This window comes from Polyodon spathula, chromosome 4 (genome assembly GCF_017654505.1).
Source record: "Polyodon spathula isolate WHYD16114869_AA chromosome 4, ASM1765450v1, whole genome shotgun sequence".
Taxonomy (NCBI): Eukaryota; Metazoa; Chordata; class Actinopteri; order Acipenseriformes; family Polyodontidae; genus Polyodon; species Polyodon spathula.
Window position 1 is genome coordinate 58912470 of NC_054537.1, and position 25088 is coordinate 58937557.

At 39.0% G+C, this 25088-nt stretch overlaps 1 protein-coding gene across 2 annotated transcripts in view; it reads left to right on the forward strand.

Moving 5' to 3' along the window:
• The first annotated feature begins 466 nt into the window (after window positions 1–466).
• Window positions 467–25088, forward strand: part of tex10 (testis expressed 10) — a 53665-nt gene continuing 29043 nt past the window's right edge. For both annotated transcript variants that reach the window (XM_041248191.1, XM_041248192.1), the window contains exons 1-9: window positions 467–573; window positions 1268–1463; window positions 4341–5074; window positions 7875–8115; window positions 8757–8866; window positions 10516–10754; window positions 11449–11587; window positions 12222–12391; window positions 22179–22356. In XM_041248191.1, coding sequence (XP_041104125.1) covers window positions 1284–1463; window positions 4341–5074; window positions 7875–8115; window positions 8757–8866; window positions 10516–10754; window positions 11449–11587; window positions 12222–12391; window positions 22179–22356 — 1991 coding nt within the window. In that variant the 5' untranslated portion in view covers window positions 467–573; window positions 1268–1283. The remainder of the gene's footprint in view (window positions 574–1267; window positions 1464–4340; window positions 5075–7874; window positions 8116–8756; window positions 8867–10515; window positions 10755–11448; window positions 11588–12221; window positions 12392–22178; window positions 22357–25088) is intronic.

The following is a 25088-nucleotide window of genomic DNA, read 5'->3' on the forward strand; positions in this document are numbered from 1 at the left end:
TTGTGTTTTGCTACCACACTGATGATAAAGCGCAATGTTATGTGTTGCGCTTCACAGCCTCTGTGAAAATACACTGGTGATTACGGGCACGTCTAACGACAATCTTCAAAATAAAACGCAGCAGTTTTTCAAAGAAAATGCGTTTGGTACAAGATGGGATAATGTTGTCGCAGATGTGTTCACGTTTCAACCCCCCAAAGCAAAAACAACTATATATGACGTAATCGGCCGAGAAAAAGGACCACTTTTATCCTGCCCATCTCGTTTTTGACGTTCACTATAAATGCCAGAAATATAATATAACTCTACAAAGTAAGCATGCAACGCTGCAGTTTTTAATACCTTTTAATTTAAACTGATTGTGCCACATTTATTTTGTTGTGTTTTTAAAATGTATTCATATACAGCAATGTAGCTGCAGTTCGTTACTCGAGCCCAATACTAAAAATACTGGCGCCTACGAAGTGGCACTCGGCTTGGCTAGAGGTCTTTCTCGTTTCCACGCGTGTTCGTAGAAAAAGAAAAACAGAAAGAATAGACCTGCCTGTCTGCTTGATCAGGAGTATCAACTGTGTAAGTGGTTGTGGAATTCCTAATGGAATAATTGTATTATCCCAAAGTCTCGTTCTGAATATGTGCAAGTAATACAATGTATGATATCTAGTCACTTGTCTAGTATCTGTAGGTCTTGTCTAGTCTAGTGCGAGTACGACTGGTGTTCTAAAAACAGCTGTACAGTAATTTACTTACAGAAGTTGTTGCAGGCAAAATACATTGTGAGATTTAAGTTCTAGAAATGCCACTATGATGTTATTTAGAATGGGAAGTAATCAACATGACCGGAAGTGAACGTGTGAGCCATATGCATTGCCTTTAAAATGTTTTGAACCTAACAGATTAACCATTTTTGGGTAAGAAAAGGCATTGAAGATTATTACAGCTGCAAGGGTGTTACAACTGTGTGACGAAGCAGCAAATGGTTCTCAAGTGCTGTAGTTAACTGTTTTTGCCGTCATATTTTGTAATTGCAAATAATTTTATGTGAAAGATTTACTATGCTTTTAAAAATAAGATATATTCTTAATTAAAAAAAATAAATAACAAACAACTGTGAATGTTATGTCCGTGTTCTTTTAGGCTAAGATGTTCATATCTAGTACACATTTGGAACTGGAACAAAAGCTAAGTAAATTGTTGAAAATTAATTCGATTAATGGGTTTTAAAGAACGGTTTAACATTATAGCACTGTTTTTTTTTTGTCTTCAGTACTGTGAATTTCAAAATGAGCAAAAAGAGAAAAAGGCAGGATGATTTTCAGAAGGTGAAACTCAAGGTTGGCAAGAAGAAGCCGAAGCCGGACAATGCTACGAACGTTAACTTCAAGACCAAGGGCATACACCTTCCTGACCAGCTTAAGAGGGACGGGGCGCTGCCAACCAACCACAGACAGCTCAATGTGAAGGTGAGGCGTTCATCGTGAGACGAGATAGTCTCAGAGCGTTTTCATACAGTCAGAAATGTATTCCTGTCGGCACACTAACGTTTTCAATGTAGAGGTTTCTGGTTTTTTCTTCGTTATGCCTGTCTGTATGGATTTGACGAGGTTAGTATTTATTTATTTATTTACCAGACGCCTTGATCCAAGGCGTTTTAAAAGACTAGGGTGTGTGAACTATGTCAGAGTCAACAGTGTACGTTAGATTCACACAAATCAGGCGGGTGTCACACAAAATAAGTGACTGGGATTTGAACCGGGGACCCCCTGGTTACAAGCCCTTTTCTTTAACCACTGGACCACACAGCCTCCTATAAGCCACAGAATTACCCAGCACTGCAAATATAATGATTGATGCAGTCCAGGTGGATCCGAGGCACACTGTCCTGTTGCCACTGCTTAGTTAAACCGCAATAATTTGTGTCAGATTGTGACTAGCTTAGACTCTACAACATTAATTTCACAAAAAAAGTTACATAGAATGAGTCGTCAACATTTCTCTGAAATACTTAATATAGATATGTACAGTATGTAGTCGTTTATAAAATCAGAATAATGTTTTTAATTGTGTAAACCTTTGTGTACATCCAAAAAAAAAAATTCTCCTATCTCTATCTACATAGGTCTATATAGGTTCGGAACACATTACATAAGGAAGGTTCGAACCTTTGATGTTACTAATTTGCATAATGTATTGGTGACGTCACCATAGCTACTTGTTTATTTGATTTTGAAAATCCTATTTTACAGGTAAGCCATATAAATGGATTAAAACATTCACATGTAGTTTTTAAAAATACATTGTATATAACAGTAATCATGTTTTTCTAATTTAAATAAAATTAAAATACACGTTTATGTACATGCAATTGATGCTGCTTGCAATATACTGTGTACAGTAAGCTTGCATTGCAGCAGCACCAACTCCAGCGAACTTAGACAAAACAAAGCTTTATTTAACAGTCACCGTTCCAAGCAGGTTGTCAATCACAGTCACATTTTACTACTAATAATAGAAATAATAATAATAGTACAAACTTACGCTTGTCAATTGACCCATGAGATTGGTTGTGCCTCCATGATACATCAACAGTCACTTGCACAGTTTGCATTCAACTTTCTTTTTGTTGTCTGGGCATTTAAGAAAAACGTCCTAAACAGCAGAGTGGTTGAGAGGCATTTCTTTCAATACAGCTTGCGCTATACAACGCTTTGCTGTCGAGATGGAGAATGAAGAAATTAGAGGTTTGCTTCTGGATAACATGAGCTGGAGGAGGACGGATGGTACTAGTTTTCGAAATTAAAATTATTAACGTTAGCATATATTTTGTATGTTTCAAGTATATTCTACCATAGCACTTCTCTTACACTGTCTTGTACACTAGGTATTCAGTACATATTTTACTGAAGCACTACAACTGCTATAGGTACCCCTAGTGCTTTGACATACTATATATACCCTGCTTCATACACGTCAGCGGCACCATATAGAATTGCTATGTATAATGATTTGGTAGTTGATTTTAATACAACAACTTTTGTTTAAGTAATGTCCATTATACAAATCGAAAGATCGAATTTTGCATGCAAGTGACATTTAATGTGTGATTTATAGTATTCACACATTGTCAAATAGTACATCATCTAAAAAACTAAAAAAGGGCGTGAATGCCGCCTGACGAACCTTCGAAGGATTAAAACTACCTTTGAATTCCTGGCTAGCGATTAACCTTCGAACACAGCTCTAAAACTACTAAAACACTAGTCTGGATGAAGCTGAAAGTGAACTTTAAATTAATCTTATTCTACCATTAGAGGCCATATTTTGGATAAAACAACTGATTTTGCTAAAACTAATTGATGCATAATAAAGTTTTATGTAATTCCTATTCACATGCTTTGTAAAAAATACTATAAAGCGTTTAAAGTAAAAATCATGCTTTATTTATGTTTAAGCAAAATGCCACATCAAGCAATGACCCTGTTCATCATTGTTACTAGAGCCATTAAGAAAACTCTCCACTAAATCCTAATAAAAGTCCATTGTTTTTTCAACTATACATTTACACAATCGATATATATTTATTTACATAAATTAAGATATTTAATACTCTCCCTAAATCCACTGTCAACCCTGTTCCAAGAACTCCCCTGGCAAAGTAATGGATTATCCCAGAAATTGCACGATCTTAACATTGTTGGCCTTTTTAAATAAATATATGCCAGTTATTGCTAATTGTTTTATTACATACAGAATTTGAATTTTATTTGAAAGTAACACCTCCAAAGAGCTCAGATGAGGTCCTCAGCCAGGACCTGCAAGGTTAGGCTCAGTGTCGTTGTCAGTCAAATCAACAGTATGAAGGTCACTCTTGAAATCGGCACCTAAAGGATGTGTTGCGGTAAAAATACCTCTGTTAAGAAAGGGGAACATGACTAAAAGGCTAAAATATGCACAAGAACACAGAAATTGGACGGTGGAACAATGGTCCATGGTCAACAATCATGTCTGGATGGACAACGACACGTGCCTTCTGGCTGTTCTATTGTCACTTCAATGTTTGTTGTCTTTCTATTTCTTCAGGATGTTATCTTCAAGTATTGGTCATCCTTGTTAGACAGCTTTTTGAGTCTTCCATATACCAGATGCTTCAGATACCACACACCTTGAAAATAATTGATGAGAGCTATTTCACTCAATGTTTTTTCTTCTTTATGCAAGTCATGGTTGTTATAATAGTAGAAAACACTAGTGGAGGCTCATAATGCATCAGAGTAGAAAAATGTAAGACTTTTGCACAGCTGTGTGTGTATATATAGTTATTGTCTTCCAATTTCTTTTAGGACCTCCTGACCCAGATGCATCACTACAGCCCGGGGGTGAAGCTGTCTGCTCTGACGGGGCTGAAGGACCTCCTGTCCCAGCATGCTTCGGTGCTGGATACCCACCTCTCCAGCATCCTGAGCGAGGTGGCGGCCGTCTTCACAGACAAAGACCCTCCAGTGCGGGCAGCTGCCATCCGCCTCCTGCATTTCCTAGGGCCCCGTGTGGCCCCTGAGCACATCGCCCCCTTCTTCCCGCTGGTGAGTGCCCACCTGTCCAGTGCCATGACCCACATCACCGATGGCATTCAGGAGGATGCACTTAAGGTACTGGACGTACTGCTGGAGCACTACCCTCAGCTGCTCACCGGCCGTAGCACTGTTCTGCTCAAGAACTTCGTGGAGCTGATCTCACACCAGAGGCTCTCCAAAGCTGTGAAGGGAGGGCGGGCGGGGAAGGGCCCCAGCTGGATGCTGTCGGTCAGCCCCGGCCGCAGGCTCACCTCTCAACAGTGGAGACTCAGTGTGCTCTTCAGGCTGAGCAAGTACCTCCAGGCCTTGGCAGAGGAGCAGGGTGGAGCAGGGGAGGACGGGCGACAGGTCCCCTCGGATGAAAGGGAGAAGGGGAAGGCCGGCTCCGGGTTTGTCACCATGCTGGAGGTGACCTGGGACGAGCACAGCTACGGGACAAAAGGAATCCAGGTGTATGAGAACTCTGGGGCTCAGCCCTCTGTTCGGTCCTGCTTCCGTCTCAGGTACGATCACAGAGGGGTACAATAATAATAATTACTTCTTAGGATCTATCTATTGTCCCCCGTCCCTCCCCTCCAGCATTGCGTCCATTATGAACAGTATTTTAAGGTTCTTTTGGGATTCTTGGGAGAATCGTGTAGTGGTGTGATTAATAAGAAGACAGTGATCAAGTAGCAGGCAATCACATTGGGGTGTATTTTCCTCTGTGCTGTAATAAGGCACAATGTATTACATTTAATAAGGTATTAAAATTTTTTTTTGTAATTATAGATTTTTTTTTTATATTTCATTTTCTCTTAAATTACATTTCATATTGTATGTCACTTAAACTAGTTAGCATAAATGAATGGACATTTTTAACTGCGCTTAAGTAGAAAATCTAGCCTATCTTAGTCGTGTAATTTGGTGACTTCCCAATACTCCTGTAATCAGGAAGTCGCAGGCAAACCACAGGACACAAATCTCTAAACAGTTCCAGATAGGAATCGAATGACCCCTTATCCTGTACCCAGTCCTTTCATGTAGAACCATCTTGTGATCAGGCCTACATTTTCTTTGAACTGTTACATTACTTATTTGAGGACTGACCCAAACCCAAACATTAACATCACCTGTCTGTTTAACCCAGGTCTCAGTGACCCACCTCAGGTTGTGAGTTGACACGCTTTGACCCGGGCTGAGTGAGACAAAATGCATGACGGCCGACAAACAACCACGCCTGTGTGAAAGTTTCACTTCCGCAAGGAACATTTGTTTAGCCATATTTTTGTTTCTTGACACACATCATGAGCCAGATTGCAGCCGGGATGAAGAAATACTTGTTCTAAACAACATTTCAGAGATGAAAAATCTCCGCTAATTGGCGGATTTCCGCTTTCACTCAGTCCTCTAGGGCTACTGATGTGATCAGTGCAGATATGGGGGGAAAAATTAAAATTCAGATTTTTTTTTTAAATCTTTCTTTTTTTAAGCTATTAACACATTTGTGACAGTTGGTGTAAAGTGTTTTTGCAGTGTAACACTGCTAAATTATTTTATAAATCGATCTCACCAAAGTGGCTGAAAATACAAGGTAGTTGTTTTTACATTACGTACCCCATTGGTGCTTGCAGACGGCTGTCTTGGTGGGTTGCTATTTCATTAGTCCACAAACAAGTACAGTACTGTGAGTGAAACAGTTATGGTGCAGTTCTACAGTTCACATTGCATGAAATGTCGAAAATAATGGAACGGAAGGAAGATGCTGGCGAAAAATTATGTTTCTTTTCTGTTTCACTTGTGGAGCGAGCTAGGTGGACAGGGTTGACCACAGACTTTGTTGACAAAGCCTGTAGACCCCCACTCTCCTGGAATAATCCCTACATTAGGAATGTATAGCAGACCTTCAGACTGTGAACACCGGCTCTGTCTTTATTAGAAATACTTTCCTGTTAAATATGTACTGATGGTACGCTTGCGTCTTATACAATAATAACTAAGTCCGCATTTTATTTATTGTTCCGCATGCCTACCTGCGACATACCAGTTACGTGAACCCCTGATTATGAACGAGGGTACAAGGCGTTGGAAAGCCATATTCTTTGTATGATAAACGACATGATAAACACTCGTCACAGTAACTGCAGCTTTTTGTGCCCTGATGTCAAGGGACACAAGCATAGGGATCCAGCAAATTATAAAATACACCCCATGTTTAAACAAGCATCTTTTGAAAAACAAGAAGTTGCCAATTCCCATAGAAGACAGAGTGGAAAAAAAACTTTTTTTTTTTTTTTTTTATTAACAGAATGTTAAGATTTATTTTAAGCTGTATACTGACTATAAGTTTATGCATTTTTTTTTTAATTAAACTTGCATGACAAGCAATTGGTGTTTGTCTTTATTAGCACTATATTTTCTTACTTTTTTTTCCATGTTAACATAAAATGAAGCAGAAAATGTCAACTTTTTGTTGTCAGCTTAAAATTAGTAAAAAAAAATAAAATTACAATTGCAAATAGGCCCAAACTAGTGGATGATTAGCTGAAGTTCAAGAGCTCTTGTCTTGTGTGGCTTCTTTAGTAGGTTCAATGTTTAGGATTATTATTATTACTATTGTTATTTATCATTATTGTGTTATTAAAGCTCAAACAGGGAAAGGAAGGTGCCACAAAAATAGAAATTAAGAACAATTGAAAGTGTACACAGTTCTTTTTTGACATTTATCAATTAAAAGGGAGTCACTTTCTGATGAAAACAAGTTGCATTTGTGAGCCAAATTAACGGTTTTGTCCACTGTCAAGAATTGTTATCTCAGGGTTTGTGAAACTGGCAGTAAAAGTTCACTTAGTATTTAATATACGTTCTAATTGCAGGTGTAATCTGAATCTTAACTTCATTCAGTTTGGGTTCCTGAGCAAAAAATACAACACGGCAGTGGATCCTAGATTCCTGCCACTTTTCGGCTTTTTCTCCTCACTTTCATCTCTGACATTTGGGCCAGCTGTTCAATCCAGAGAAGGTTGGTTGGAAGTGTCAGTAACAGGCTGCTTCCAGGGCTTTGGTACACATGTTGTTTACTTGGGTCTGTCACCCAGGTCAACCCTGCTTTATCAAAAACAGTGTGAAATCATGTACCCGACCTGCATGACACTGGGTCCTGCCCAGGTAGGTTTTGACCCGTGTGAAGATCATGCCAGTGTGAAAGGGGCTTTAGAAATGGCTTAAGAGACTTCCTGAAAGGGATGCCTTCTTTGGGCAGGTTCACTGGACTATACTGAATAGACTGTGTTTATGATCTCTGCCTTGTGTTATTTGTTGTAGGCCTGTGTCAGGGGTTAGTGCTGAAGAGGGGCTGTCCTCGGTGGAGAGCCTTAAGGGCTTTGTGCAGACGCTGGTCCCTCTGCTCCTGGAGTGCTGGGTGGAGGCCAGCCCTGCTGACCAGGCTGCCTCCAGCCCGGGGAACTTGGTGGAGAGTGAAGCCATGCTGCTCATGCACCAGGTGCTCTGGATCATCCAGCTGCTGCGCACACTGGTCCAGCTCTACGACCACTCTCGCAACATGGCAAGTTCACTCCTCCATTTCCTTTATCTTTTTAGAAACTGTGGCTAAAATTTAATTTTTTTTCATCCAATTCAAAATGAAAATGTTTGAATATTGCTTTTACATTTTGAAATATTTAAACTGCTGAACTGAAAGGTGAAAGTGGCACCAGTTTGCTTGTAATGCATCATGAATGTGTCCTGTGGCAGCTGGTTTTCATTCCAACCGAGCTCTGTTACTTAACTAAACATTTAATTGAACTGATTCGCTTAATTAGACTTTTTTACTTGTTTTCAGCTCTTGAACAGTAGCTATAACATTTGATGAGTAACTTGAACTGCAACTGTTTAAGCGCTGAAAACAAGTAAAAATATCAAATTAAGCAGATTATCAGTTCAATTAAGGGTATCATTCAGTAATTGAGAGCTCGGTTGGAATGAAAATCAGCAGACACGGGGTCCCCAGGACCGAGTTTGAGAAGCCCTGGATTACAAGATCGTATTTTTTGCACATGCGTGCCTGTGTTCAAACATGCATATTACAAGGATATGCATATTTTTATTGTAACGTTCTATTTCTGTTTAACTAAAATATAGTAATAATAGTTTTATTTTCCTCTCTTTGTAACGTAACATATTTAGTTTTTTTTCTCCCCTGTCTAGGATTCTTGGTTTCGAACCAACTACCTGAATGACTTCAAGCACCATTTCATGAAGAACTTTCCATACTCTCAATTTGACATTCCCAAAAAGAAGAAAGGTGACAGTAAAAGGTATATGTTTCGAGTCTCTGTGCTTTTTTGTTTAAACCCTTCTTGCAGTATTTATTCTATTCTGTTTTGCCGCTTGAACTTGTATATAGATCAGTCCTTGCTTGGAATGTAGCCAGAGGCAGCAGTCACTGTGTTTGGAATCATATGCAATATAATTCACACCATAAATGTAACATGCAAAGAAAACAAATGCATGTCATTTCTGTTTGTTGTATGACGTCTAAACGAGTGTCCTAATTCATTAGGGCTGGGTATTGGCAGTGTCTTCGTGATACGAGGAGTCACGATACAATACATGTCACGATACAGTAAATGAAACATAAAAATCACACAATTATCTTGTTTACTTGTGCAAGTGTTGGCAATAACACTGGTAAAGCATTTTTGGTCAAATAAGCTTCACAGCCTGTTTTGCTATTGTTTCCTATTTATTCTTTAAAATGTAGTTTTAAAAAAATTACAAATCAGGGCTTCAGGCAACGTGTTTGCTTTAGGAGCCAATGGCTCATAGGCAAAAAAGTCATCAAATTCAATTGCTGGTGCCGCTTCAGGTGCAAGCTGGTTTCTATCATATTCAACTGCTTAAAATACAACAACTTGCTAAGACACTGAAGTGATAGTAAAACAGCAACTTCATGTCTGTACTCACTTATTTGTTGCCACATTCTGCTGAAGGTTTTCCATGTTTTGTGAGTGTTGTGTCTGGAATTGGTGACTGCACCTCTGATTGTGTACAGTGTAACTTGTGAAATGGCATGCTGCAGCTCCCATGCTCAGTGTTAGTGAAGTCAGCATGTAACACAGACTGCTATTATGATTACATGTTAGTTTATTTTTCAGTCAAACAAGTTTAAATTGCAGTGAGTAGGTTGTGTTATTTCCGATGTTACATACTACATTTTTTCACAACACTCGCTCATGTTTGGTTACCGTCACAACTGTTGCATGAAAACTGGGGTTACTGTATCCTGTTGGTGTTAATACAGCACCTATCTGTGCTTACAAGCATTTGTATTGGATGAAGTTGTTGTGGTTATTTGTTACTGTCCTTCTCGCGCTTCAGTTTATTAAAACATGCGATAGACCGCCGTCGTAGCGCATTCATAAATATTGACACATGCTTTTAAAGGTAGAGACAGCATTTTTTAAACCCGACAGTTTGTTTTTCCCGCGTTTGCAACCATTTGCAGTCTGAGGGGCAGGAAAAATAAATAAATAAAAAATAATAATAAAAAAACTAAAAAAAATGTGCACAGTTCTTGAAAACAAGTTTTTCAAAACTGACAAAAAAGAAAAAAAAAAAGTTTATTTTTAAAACAAATATAATTTTATTTTTTAATTTCTTGTGGAACACTAAGTGATCTACATGTTCTGGTTCCCAAAAATCCGTTGGATTTTAAACTGGCCGTAGCGGGTCCTTGGAGTGTGAATCAGCACACCCGTCAATGTACTTCTCTTCCTTGCTTTGTAATAAGCAGGGTTTAGCTTTACTCCTGAAAGATTCCAATTGAAATTCAGTCTGTGTGTTTTTGTCCTTTTTTCATCAAATTAAAATTAAAGGAATTGATCAACAAACTGGTGTACATAGTGGTAAGACTGAGGTATTTATAATTTAGATTATCATGACTTATTTGTTATTTCTTTCGTAGAAATAAGCAGACTGCTGCTCTTCTGGCCAGTGTAGATGCGCTTGCTCTCAATCTGGCGCTGTCCCAGGTTATGGTGTCACTGACCAGCTCCACTGTGGTCCAGCAGGATTCTGATTGGCTGGAGGCCATCAGGAAGTTTGTGACCCACAGCCTATCGAGCGGCAGCAAGCTGAGCTCCAAGCAACTGAGTGGATTGCTGGAAGTGGTCTGGAGGCTGGCACTGACGCAGAGGAACAGAGGTGCGTCATTTGTAGTGGGCAAGAGAGCTCAAAATGAAATGCTGGTTTTGATGACTATATGTTAAGTAAAGTTTCTGTTTGTTAATGACTTCTAGACAAGAGAAAGTTGATTTTATGAGATATTTTATGATAAACAAGCCCATGTATTTGTGTAGCTGTACCTGCTTGTTCTTTGCGCCAGACAAAAAACAAAACACCTGTCAGGGATAAATGGTAATGAGTATTAAAAGATAATAGTATATAACAAATAATAGATTTTATCTTTGTTACAGTTGTTGTTCAAAATATTTATTTTCAACTTGTCATGATACTGTACATATCAGGATATGTAGGTCACGTTATAATATGTATCACGATGCATGTGGTGCTCCTGATAGGCTACTTGTAAGATGCATAATAAGAGCAAATGATCATTTAATGACGGACTATTTTGTTAAAAAGGCAAACACTGAATGAGTTAGTGTGTGTATTCATATTAACTGTAAAACAATTTCAAGAGCCACGTGGTGAACTACACTAAGGTGTGCTTTTGGTTTTGAATGATGCGGACGATACATGCATACATACCTCTGTTACGATACATCATGTAAAGAAAGTATCACGATTCATCGATACACAGTGAATCCTTCCAGCCCTAGCTGTGTGCATGGCACCCATGAGTGGTGAGTGTGACTCTGTCTCTCCTATATTGCAGCTGTGACCGAGGAGCTGCTGAGAGCTGTTCATGTGCAGTACCAGCAGAGAAGCCTCACTCTGCCTGTGCGCATGCAGCTGCTGCGCTTCTTTAGCGGCCTCTACCTCAAAGAGAAGGAGGCCAACCCACAGATTGCCAGGTACACAAGCACTGCACCCCTGCTAATGAACTGAAGGACTCTGACTTTGTTCATACGTGGCTTTGTAAGCTTGTGTAGAGTTTACTCTCTGCATGCATTACTGGTCAAGCAAGCATTGTCTGGAACTTTACCACTATCCATGTTTGTTTGTTTTATCAGCAACCAGTGAACAATTTATTATAATAATAAACAAGTAAATACAAATAATTGCAAGGATTGGTCAAACCATTTTTCTGACTGTAAAAAAGACTTATTGTTAATGTGGAAGACATCAAATAAAAGCTTTTGCACCTAAGAAATATATGCATTATTTTTAAAAAGAAAGTATTTAGCTTGGGTAAAATTTTAAAAGGAGCTGACATAGTTAACCAGAACCAATACTTTTCACAGTACAGAAACTAGAGGACAGTTGGAAATTAAATCGAGAGACTTAGGACGGAGAGTGGTGATGGTATGGAATAGGCTTCCTAGTCATGTTGAAGCAGAAACACTTGGATCCTCCAAGACCCGGCTTGACAAAGTTTTGCGATCAATCAGCTACTAAGGACCAGCCGAGCATTGGTGGGCTGGATGCTGTCCTCTGGTTCATGAATTTTGATGTGTTTCTTATGTTTTTATGCTTGTTTTGAAACAGGAGCAAGGTTTTGTCTCGTTGGCTGTCCGGTCTGCCCCTCCAGCTCGCTCAGCTGGGTGGCAGGAACACCCAGCTCTCTGCCCAGCTCATCGAGACCATCCATGCAGCAGCCTCCCGATCCAACAGAGAGCTGCTGCAGAGCCTCCAGACCCAGGCCTGCCGGCTGTATGGTGAGAAACGCATGTTCAGAGCAGCCACTGGCGTCACATGACTTCAGACACATCCAACCTGCTGTGTGCTATGTTAACACATATCTGAATACTGTACTAGGTTAAAGAAAGTGCTCTACTGTCATCCATTCAGGTATTCACTGTTACTGCTGCAGTTCCTAAATCATTTCACCTCTGCATTGTCTTTGGGGTTTAAGCACATCAAAGCGTGCAATGTCCGTCAATAGGATAAGCTTTTTTTTTCTTTTTTTTTAATTGATAACACATGTTTGTTGTAACGTGTTGCTTTCGAAACTGCACGTGAGCGTCTTAGTCCGTCCTCTGGTGCTGTTAACCCTTTGTGGTCCTATGTCGGACCAGGTCTGGCATTGCAATTTTCCCTTTCCAGTCCAATGTCGTTCCCTGTCCGACGACATCAAAAAGACATAAAGCGCAGGCCTCCTGGTCGTTTTTTTCTCCAGAAAAATCAGAGAAGACCTTTCAATGGTCGAGTGAGACCGATAGGAGCCGAGTGAAACCAAAAAAAAGGGCCTATTTGATAGCCCCATGCATTACAGAGATAACACGGACATAACAAAGGAGGTAGCTGCTTCAGCATCCAGCGCTCCAAGAATATCACAGACATTTTGCAGAGCTTTTTGAGATGTTATAGTAATAAAATAATGACTTGGATAGCATCATTGAGGAGTTTGGTGATCAGGAGAGGATTTATCAGTATGCACGTCTATACAGCAAACAAGAGGTGGGGCTTGGCTGGAGATACAGTACTGAGTGTCCTTTTGCAATTCAATGCGTTTTAAACCTGTTTTACTCTAAAAAAATATATATTTTAAACAGGGTGTGTAAATTAAACAACGTGTGTAAGGTAAACGGCACGTGTGAAAATAAATTGGACCTGACGCCCCTGAAAAGTGCTGAATAAATAGACTGCAAAGGGTTAAACAACTCATTCATTCGTAAGAGTCTCGTACTTGTTAATGTGCCATATCTCTAGATATTCTGATTGAATCACTCACTTTGTTGAATGTATAGTATTAACTTCAGAAATAGAATCATGATCATACAGAAGTCTTAGTTATCACCTTCTTATTGACTAGAATTTACATACATTTAAAGAAAGGATAATGTCTATAAATTTGTCTTGTTGAAAGCACTAAGGCAAGTGCTTACAACGTTTCTTTATCTAGCGCCCATGCTCTCTCTTATATATTGGTTGATTTAAGACCTTAAAATAGTTTCCACTAGATGGCGATCTTTGACCATCTTTGTTTTCAGTCCTTGTCCTTGTGTGCTGCTGACTCTTTCAAAGCTCCCCTGATGGGAGACTGGGCTGCAGCAGCGAGAGTGGGACTGTTGAATTTCATTGTCAGTTCCTGATCAGCAGGAAGCCAGGTGTATCTTGTAAAGGAATTGGTTTTCACACAGATATGGCTTAAACAGGGGTACAAGTTTTCATTAAGGGTTATGTGACTTTCTGTTTTCTGTCTGATAAAGACCTATTGCTTTGAGATACTGACTTCGTGCTCAGTACTCAGGTGTACTCTTTTGAATATCTATGGTCTCTCCGTCTCTTGGCAACAACCAGGAATGTAGTTAATGCCCGCCCTGCAGCATGGTAGCTGAGACTGGCTGCCCTGTATTGTACAAAATGCATTCACATTTCAAAAGTTTCGTATTTTCCCTTCAAATATGTGATTTTCAAGTTTAGTGATCTACTGTCAAATGCATTTGTTCCCCTGTTATTCTTTTTTGTCCTGTACAGCACTGGATTATGCTTATTGTTTTGATTCCGTGATTTCGTCTGTTCTCGTTAACGTGGACTTCATAGGGTCGTTCATTCCTATGATTCTGTTGTTTCGAGGTAGTGTCCAGTAGAAATGAACCATTTAACTGCGCCCTGTTTTCAACCTCTGGACAGATCAATGATTCTGATGTCACATTGCACTTTCGATTTATGGACTGAGGCTTTGTTTTTGCGCAAACTCACATTTCTAGTTTTAATTAGGAACTTCAACATTTCAATCCGGGTCTATTTATTAAATTCATCCTTTTTTTAAAGTATATTGGGAGTAATTGATTGCATGGTATAGATAAAAAAAAAAAAATAATTCACCCCTGATTTCTTAGTGAGATCAAACCAACCTTCATCCTCAGATGTCCTTGATTTAGACAACTGCTGATGCTGTTTTCAAGTGGAATACTTGCCCTGAAAGGGTGGAAAACAGAAGTTGTGTGATATAAGAGTGAGCTTCAGATATTGCCTTTCATCCATACAAGACGCCTTTTGTGTGTTGCGGAATGACATCAGCATGTGCGTAAGCAGCTAATTTGTGTGTATCTCTGATTGTTACAGATTGGTCTGAAGAAAGAGGAAAGAGCCTTTATGTTTTAACTTTGGTTAGTCTGTGCTCTTCTGGTGCTTTTTCTCTTTTATTATTTAAAGGAAGCGATACTGGGTTGTTCTTCATGCCAAGTTAAAACTGTGTATTGAAACGGCATGGTTCCAGCTGAACGCCTGTCTGCTCTACAGGCTGCATACTGCATCTTAGAATATCCCAGAACTAATAATCCCATTCACTCTAGCTAGACGTGCAGGGTTATTAGCTGTGCCTTAAAACCACACTTAATAGTAATATATTTTATGAAGACATACAACACACTGTGGCAGGTATACATTAAGTACCATTGCACTTAAACCTGTAAAGACCGGTACATTTGGAAGGGTTTGGAATAGATTATTCTTAGGGTTGTCTCCAAGCAGGATTAATACATGTTAAGGGGGCAGGAGTGTGGATAATAGCTGAAGTTTAAGAAAAAGTGAAAATAATTTAAAATCTTTTTACAAGGCTTTAAAGTGGGTGAAATTTGGATACTGGTGAGGGAAACAGTTGTGCCCAAGTACCCTCGATGTATCATTTTGTTATAGCCATTATATGACATGGTATTGGTCTTTACTTTTAAGGAACAGATTTTTTTATATATAAAATTCAGTGGCCAGATAATTACATAATTATACATCTTTGACGTGGAAAGGATCTTCTTGGTTTAAAATATCAGAACCTGGGTATGTTTATTTGTTAATCTTATATTTTTACATGAATATACTGTGTATTTGTTGCATTTTTATAGCACTTTTTATACAGAAGTGTCGCAAAGCACTGTACAGCACATAGCAGAAAAAAAGAACAAACCACAGTACATTTGTATAGCATGTCACACATCCAACTGCTATAGTCAGACCATTTAATTAACAGTATATACATAATAATACAAAAGCAACGATTTTAAAGTTACATTAAAACCCACTAAGATAAGAAAGCCATTTTATTAAAGTGCTTTTTAAGTCCTGACTTAAACTGTAACGGTCCCAGCTTCCCTGACAAACCAAGGCAGAGCATTCCATAATTTAGGAGCTCTACCAGAAAAAGCCCTACCTTCCATGTAGCTTTTGTTGCCCCTAGGAATAACCATCAGCCCTGCATCCTGTGATCTCAGAGTGCGTTTTGGAAGATGCAGGGTCAGTAACTCCTGGAAATAACTAGGTGCAAATTCATTCAGGGCCTTGTAGGTTAACAGCAAAATCTTAATCAATTCTGTACTGCACAGGGAGCCAATGTAAAGAGGCCAGAACAGAGGTAATATGTTCTCTTCTAGTGGCGGTATTGTGAACAAGCAGCAAGTGGAATACCACACGTTTTGGGATACCAGAAAAAAAGCACATTACAATAATCAATTCTAGATGAAACAAAGGCACGCAGTAATCGCTCGCATCAGATACGGAAATAATTGGTCTAATATTTCTCAAATGGTGAAAAGATACTTTACTAACTTCCCTAATATGAGTCTCAAATGATAGATGAGGGTCAAAGATGACCCTCAAACTCTTAATTTCTAGTTTAAGTTTTGATGAGAGACTACAAGGGTCAAGCTTGTGTAATCCCACATTTTTATTTGCTTCTGTGAACTGGCATTATCTGAATTCAACATTAGAACATTCTGTGACGCCCACTGCTTGATGTCAATAATGCAAGCAGCTAATAACACCTAGGCAGAAGAAATTCCTGGCTTTTGCGACAAATGTAGCTGCATATCATCAGCATAGCAATGGAAGTTCACCTAACAGTAGCATATAGACAGCAAGATACCTAGAATGGAGCACTGTGGAACACCACAAACAACTTCCAATTTTACCTCCCCAATAGAAACAAACTGAAACCTATCAGAAAGATAAGATTTGAACTAGGATAGGACAAGGCCAGACAGTCCTGCTGTGTTTTCAAGACGATTCAGTAGGATAGAATGGTCTACAGTATCAAAGACTGCACTTGATCAAGAACAATTAATTCTGATGTAAAGCCCGAGTCAGAGCTTATCAGCAGATCGTCCGCAACTCTTGACAAGGGCTGTCTCTGTGCTATGTGCAGCACGAAAACCAGACTGAAACTTCTTGAATATACCATTAAGAGTTAGACATTTTTGTAATTGAATTGCAACAACTCTTTCTAGAACCTTATCTAAGAATGGCAGGTTGGAGATTGGCGTATAGTTATTGAGGACTTTAGGGTCCAAATTGTGTTTCTTAAGCACAGGCTTTACCACAGTGACCTTAAGAGCTGAGGGAACTATACCAGAGGAGAGTGAACCATTTATAATTTTTTTTTAATGTGTGTGTTAATAACACCAAGAACATCTTTCAGTAGTTTTGTAGGAATATGATCAAGAGAGTATGTAGTAGCTCTCATATGTCGAATTAGCTCTGTTACTTCCTGTAAGGTAATCAAAGAAAAAGCTCCCATAGTAGCCTTAATAGATGTAGTTGGTAAAATTGTGCTGGAGTCCTCCTTAATAGAAGGCGTCTGTGGAATCTCATTTCTGATGTCTAGTGTTTTATTTTTAAAGAAATGTGAAGTCATTGTAGCTGTGAGAGGAGCCAGTTTAGGTCACGTTTATCTATTGCAGGAAGAGGGAATGCTGTTATGGGAAGTATTATCAAGTAAATACATTTACAATACCCAATCACGAGTAACTAGCTGATATGTGTAATGCTTTTAATTAATTAGCACTGTCAATTATTAATTACTTCCAACCAGGCTCAAGATCTGGAAAGCAAAACCCAGTCGAACAAAAACACAACAGTTATATAGTCTATACATTTTATCAAAGTGAGTTCAGTGATACACAATAACACAACACAGTTATATAGTCTACATTTTATCAAAGTGCGTTCAGTGATACACAATAACAACACAGTTACATAGTCTATACATTTTATCAAAGTGAGTTCAGTGATACACAATAACACAACACAGTTATATAGTCTATACATTTTATCAAAGTGAGTTCAGTGATACACAATAACAACACAGTTATATAGTCTACGTTTTGTCAAAGTGAGTTTAGTAATACGGTACAAAAGTAAGAAAATGAATTAGTGTCAAAGTAATCGGTACATTAAGTTTAGCCATGGATAAAAAAACAAGCATTCATCAACATTTTTTATATATAACTTTTTTACGATAACTCTGAAAAAAAATTATATATATATACACACATACAGTGGCTATAGAAAGTCTATACCCCCTTTCAAAATGTTAACATTTTGTTGCCTTATAGCCTGGAATTAAAATGCACTAATGGGTATAAAAAAAATATCAAAAAATGCACTATTGGGTATAAAAAAAATATCAAAGTCTTTGAATATCCCTTGGAGCATGGTCAAGACGATTAAGAAGTGGAGTGTGTATGGCACCACCAAGACCCTGCCTAGATCAGGCTGTCCCTCCAAACTGGATGACCGAGCAAGAAGGAGACTGATCAGAGAGGCTACCAAGAGGCCAATGGCAACTTTGCAAGAGCTACAGGCTTTTATTGCCAAGACTGGTCAAAGTGTGCATGTGACAACAATATCCCAAGCACTCCACAAATCTGGCCTTTACGGTAGGGTGGCAAGAAGGAAGCCACTACTCAAGAAAGCCCACCTTGAATCCTGTTTGAAGCATGTGGCAAAAAGTTTTGTGGTCTGACGAAACTAAAATGGAACTTTTTGGCCTAAATGCAAAGCGTTATGTTAGGCGGAAACCCAACACAGTGCATCAACCAAAGAACACCATCCCTAATGTGAAGCATGGTGGTGGCAGCATCATGTTATGGGGATGTTTCTCATTGGCAGGGACTGGAGCAAAGTACAGAGAAGTCCTTGAGGAAAACCTGCTGCCCTCTGCAAGAAAGCTGAAATTGGGACAGAAGTTCATCTTTCAGCATGTCAACGACCCAAAGCACACAGCCAAAGCTATACTGGAGTGACTAAGGAACAAAAAGGTAAATGTCCTTGAGTGGCCTAGTCAGAGCCCCGACCTAAACCCAAATGAAAATATGTGGCATGACTTAAAGATTGCTGTCCATCAACTCTCCCCAAGGAACTTGACAGAGCTTGAACAGTTTTGTAAAGAAGAATTGTCAAATATTGCCAAATCTAGGTGTGCAAAGTTGGTAGAGACATCTGAACAGACTCACAGCTGTAAAAAAAAAAAAAAAAAAAAAAAAAAAAAAAATTTCCCCCTTAACAGTGTGTAGATAAGTGGGGAAAAAAATCCTCATTTAATGCATGAAACTCTGAGGCACAGGCACTGACACAACGCAATGTGAAAAAGTTCAAGGGCGTGTAGACTTTCTGTAGGCACTGTATGTATGTATGTGTGTATAATATGTATTATTTTTCTCAATAACAGTCGGCGAAATTCAGTGCTAACATAGTAACACCCCGCATGTTAACACCCCGTCTCTGCTCATGAATGATTGGACAGCTGTCAGATCTTTCACTTTCCTTTTGGCTACTCACTCGCCTTCAATTTTCATGCAGTGTACCGTGAACAGCCTCTGCTTGCTTATGATTGGACAGCTGGTAAAACTTGGCAGATATTAAACTGTCAGTACCTGCACCTCAAACACACAGTTTATGTCCCACCCAGCTAACTTATGATTGGGCTACCTCAGAGACAATGCAGATATTTAATTGGTTGATCGTATCGCAAAAGTCTTTCAGGGGGGGAAAAAAAAAAAAAGTCGTGTACGTACAAGCACAGCATAAGCGAGCAGCGCTGTCAACAGACTCCTTTGGTGCTTTTTTTGGAAAATGCACGAATTTGCCCTCGGGCACCATTTTGAGGACTACTGGTTTATAGTTTATATAAAAAACATCCCAACATATCCAACACAGTATTGGTTGTAATGCAGCTGCTAAATTACAGTAATGCATGGTATTATATTAAAAGACTTGCTCTGGCTAACTTCAGATTACATGCAAGTAAACATTTATTGTCAAACTGTTAAACTAAAGTTGCCTGTAAAACATTAGGTGTCATTAATAAATGCCTGCAAAAAATAGCATTAATACCAAGTGTTACTTTCAGTTGTATTTCACTACAATTGCATATTATAATAAACAGTGTGATTAATCCTTTAATTTTGTTGTCCAGATGGGGTGATTTAATCAATTAAAAACCCCTAATTCCCTTATACAGATTCTGTAAATCTCTTTTTGAACTGAGTTGCATGATTAAGTCTTCTCTGGTTCCACTTGCGTCAGAGGGCCGACTTGCACTAGAGTTTGTCTGTATTCCTGGTCAGACAAACCCAGTCTCTCTCAGTATATAGGAAATCTTGCTGTAAATTTGACTGATGCTGGCAGGCCAGATCTGTCCATTCATTTATTGGTTGACCTTTCTTCTTTATTCCTGGCGGTCCAGTTGGTATTATTCTCTTTCCGTTCTTTTTTGTATTTAAGTTTCTCACAATTTTAACCAAATTCTGGGGTGTTATGGTTGAATATCCTTGGGAGCTCTCTGCTCTTCTGACTTTGCTCATTAGATGTTGACAGCATGCTCCCTTTTTCTGACTGTTTGTACTCACTCATTCTAATAAAGACAGCCTTTTGGTTACCCTTTCCAAACTTTAAATATATGTCATTGTTCACAATAACTATATTGAATTAGCTGCAACACCTGGAAATTCTAGGATGTCAAACTAGCTATGGTTACCGAGCTACTCGCTCCCTTTTATGTCTTATAGCAATTTAGCAGATTCGGTACAATTAAAAATAAGTTTAAAACTCAAAGAATAAAGGTCTACACTCCTTGTCTTTCTGGTTGTCATAGAGACCTACAGTGCCTATAGAAAGTGTACACCCCCTTGATCTTTATTCACAGTTTGTTGTGTCAGTGCCTCAAAATTTCATGCATTTATGTGAGGATTTTTTCCACTTATCTACACACTATACTCCACACTGTTAAGGAGAAAATGTTTTTATTGAGAAAAAAATATATATTAAAAATACAAAACTGAAAGATCATAATTGGATAAGTCTTCACCCTCTGAGTTAATACTTGGTGGAAGCACCTTTGGCAGCAATTACAGCTGTGAGTCTGTTGGTTAGGTCTCTAACAACTGTGCACACCTAGATTTGGCAATATTTGACCATTCTTCTTTATAAAACTGTTCCAGCTTTGTCAAGTTCCTTGGGGACCGTTGATGGGCAGCAATCTTCAAGTCCATGCCACAAATTTTCAATTGGATTTAGGTTGGGGTTCTGACTGGGCCACTCAAGGACATTTGCCTTTTTGTTCCTTAGTCACTCGAGTGTAGCTTTGGCTGTGTGCTTTGGGTCGTTGTCATGCTGAAAGCTGAACTTCATCCCATTTTCAGCTTTCTTGCAGAGGGCAGCAGGTTTTCCTCAAGGACTTCTCTGTACTTTGCTCCAGTCCCTGCCAATGAGAAACATCCCCATAAAATGATGCTGCCACCACCATGCTTCACATTAGGGATGGTGTTCTTTGGTTGATGCACTGTGTTGGGTTTCCGCCTAACATAACGCTTTGCATTTAGGCCAAAAAGTTCCATTTTAGTTTCGTCAGACCACAAAACTTTTTGCCACATGCTTCAAACAGGATTCAAGGTGGGCTTTCTTGAGTAGTGGCTTCCTTCTTGCCACCCTACCGTACAGGCCAGATTTGTAAAGTGCTTGGGATATTGTTGTCACATGCACACTTTGACCAGTCTTGGCAATAAAAGCCTGTAGCTCTTGCAAAGTTGCCATTGGTCTCTAGGTAGCCTATCTGATCAGTCTTCTTGCTCGGTCATCCAGTTTGGAGGGACGGCCTGATCTAGGCAGGGTCTTGGTGGTGCCATACACCTTCCACTTGTTAATAATCGTCTTGACCATGCTTCAAGGGATGGTCAAGGCCTTTGATATTTTTTATACCGATCCCCTGATTTGTGCCTTTCAACAACTTTGTCCCTGAGTTCTTTTGAAAGCACCTTGGTGCTCATGGTTGAGTCTTTGCTTTGAAATGCACTACCCAGCAGAGGGAACCTACAGGAACTGCTGAAATCTATCCTGAAATCATGTGAGTCACTACAGTTTAACACAGGTGGAGGCCACTTAACTTGGTGTGTGATTTTGAAGGTGTTTGGTTACACCTTAGCTAATGTAGGATTGCTATTACAAGGGACAAGACACTTATCCATCCAAGCTATTTCAGTTTTTGTTTTAAATTTAATTTTCTACAAATTTTTAGAATATTTTTTTCACTTGGTAGTTGTGGAGTAGTGAAAAAAAAGCATTTTAATTCCAGGCTATAAGGCAACAAAAGGTGAAAATTTTGAAAGGGGGTGTAGACTTTCTATAGGCACTGTATATGCCAAATCCTATTAACCTGTTATGTTCCTACACTAAACTGTACTATGCAGTGGACTGCTGTTCTTACAATGCTGTCCTGCAATGTTTGTGCAGATCCAGAAGATGGCAGTGTTGTCCTACTCCCTCCAGAGTCTCAGCAGCGTCTGGTCCAGCTGCTGTACTTCCTGCCCTCCCTCCCCTCCGACCTGCTGTCCTGCCTGAGCCACTGCTGCTCCATGGGCCGCGTCTCCAGCAGCCTGGCCGGCGCGCTCTTCAGGATCGTTCACATGAGGTGGGTAGATGCAGGGTAACGTCGACTCGCATCAGAATGGTTCACATAAGGCTCTGCTGTACACTAGCACACTGCAAAACCCAAACATACAGGACATGGACAGCAAAACCTGAACTTGAACTCGGACACAGGTCCTGGACAAATAATGAACAATCCTGAGCTCATGTCTGTATCATTTCCATCAGTGCTGGTGCAATGCACTGCAACACAGAAGACCTGCACAAATACAGAGAAACCCTAACTCGGATTGGAATAATTCACATTAGATACTGCAGTACACACATAGGACCTGCTCACTATCGTTGAGCCCTTGATAGTGCTGGGACAAACAGGTTTTTCATGTTTGAATACTTTCAGAGTTTAAAATTCTAATACTCTTCAGCTGGTAAACAAAGTGAAATTCTTATCATAGTACAGCAAAAAAGTTGTGTCTGATGCATTGGTTTCCTTTGCTCATTAATGGTATGTTTTTGATGCAATCATTAAAACAGTTCTGTTATGTGACGAATATGAACATGGACATTTGTCACAAACATTTTCGGGTAGTGTTTGTTCCAATATTCGAATGTCTGTCCCAGTCCCATCACTTGAAATGACTAGCTATAATCATTCTTGATTTTGACACTTGCTGCTCTGTGGTGATTAGTAGGCCTTCTAGGGGCTTCCATTTAACCTCTTTCCAAAACCCATTGTGCCACAGTAACTAGTTTAGGAAGGTAAACATTAAACACAGTGTTCTTTGATTCCAAGCTGCTCAGTGACACGCTGTATAATTAACCAGGGTGTGTTATTGAGGTACATTCTCTTCTCCTCTCATGTACTGTAATTGAATGCTCAGAGCTACTTGAGTTTTTTTATTAGTGCACAGTGTAGGGGCAGTTGTGAGGAAACTCAGAATCTAGATCATGATGACCTACTTTGTTTTCATGGGTCATGGTCTTGGTTGTGCTACTGATGGCTTTATTTAGAATTTAATCATATTATTTAATAATATAAATATAATATATATATATATATATATATATATATATATATATATATATATAATAAATAAAATAAAATAAAATGTGTCCATGTTGTATTTATTTTTTAGTATAGCACACTGAAACTTTAATTAGTTATCCTCGGGTAGTCTTTGTTTTGGAAGAGTAATACTATTCTAGACTGTTACATTCTTCTTTATCAAGAGTCCAGGAACTCAATTGAATATCTTTATTTTATTCATAAAGACAGACCTAGTTAAAGCTTTGTGGACAGGGCCTATTGTTTCTTTGAATTGAAGGAACTTCAGGGTCTCCTATTTATTTATTTTATTTATTTATTTATTTAAATTGAGCCTCAAACTATGAAACACTATTAACATGGAGTAATTAAAAGGTTAACTGCAATTTCTAAATAAAACTTGATTCTATTTTAGATTATTTGAAGAACTTTCAATTTTGAAAACCAACCAAACAGTGTGAGTGATATCTGGGTGATGGTCAGGGAATAGCAATGCAATGAAGGCAGTAATTTAGCTGCCTAACGTGGGGGGGTGTGGTGCCATGCGCACACACACACAATGCACAGACTCAACAGAGCTTTGTCAGATGAAAAGAAATGAGCCATGTAATTGTGGTTTGACTGCAGAATATTTTTGGAATTCCTGTAACTTTACAGGAAAATTTTTTGTTATTGTACTGTGTGGCAGTGTTTCAAAGTTAGATAATTGACATTCATGGCAGCATAGAAATAGTAATTTCATGATTTACATACCCACTTCCTATTTCTTGGTAATTTCTCCTCTCTGTAGCAGTGGCTGGTGTCTATACCAACAAACATGGTCAACATGAGACAAAACCCAACTGAATAATTTGTCTTGTTTTAAGTTAATGTTTCTGGCATAAAACCAAGAACTAACAAAAAGAGAACCAAAACAAATACAGCCAGACCATTAAAAGGGACTAAGCAGAAATAAGCAGAATTGATTTTATCAGGAGTTCACCAATACCCTGGAAATATAAGCATTAAACACAAGTATTGATAAAACAAATACCCCCTTTACATGGATTACAGTTTAGTTTCTATTCAGCATACATTAAATGCACAATGCAGTGTTCTGTATGCTATATTATGCTTCCATTCTATGGCTTAAGATTTCAGTTGTGCACTGCCACTTGCATGCAGTCCTTCTAATCTTGTGCTTGTATTTTCCAAAGTGATATTAAATGCGGTGGAAATCGGTTTTATGACTTAAGCCCCGGACAGTTAGGGCCAACCGGCTTTTTTTCCAGAGCATGACTGTGTGACTTTTCTAAAGTCCTGCATATTCAAAACTATTGATCTGGCTCATTGTAGAACACATTGTTTGTGAGTTTCTCTAAAGCGGACGAAAAATAATTTTACTTTCAGCTTGTCAGTTTTTTTTGCTGTCTGCAGTTTCCAGAGGCGCCAGTTACAGAGAGGAGATAGGAATCTAACGTTCCAAACAAAACTGAATTGAACTATTTGACACAGCAAAACCCCTGTGATTTAAGAGATTCATCCCGATGAGAAATGAGTTAGGAGTACAATGGCTGTGCGCATGGCGCCTCCACATTTACATTGTGCTGCTCTCACCTCAGTCAATGGCAGTATAATTTGAAAGCATGCTGTAAACAGGTTTAGGTTTGATTCCGGGTGTTTGTCTCTACTGAAGAACGCCAAAGCTCAATGATCGTTGCTCCAGCATGTCTGGATGGGGCTTGACAGTC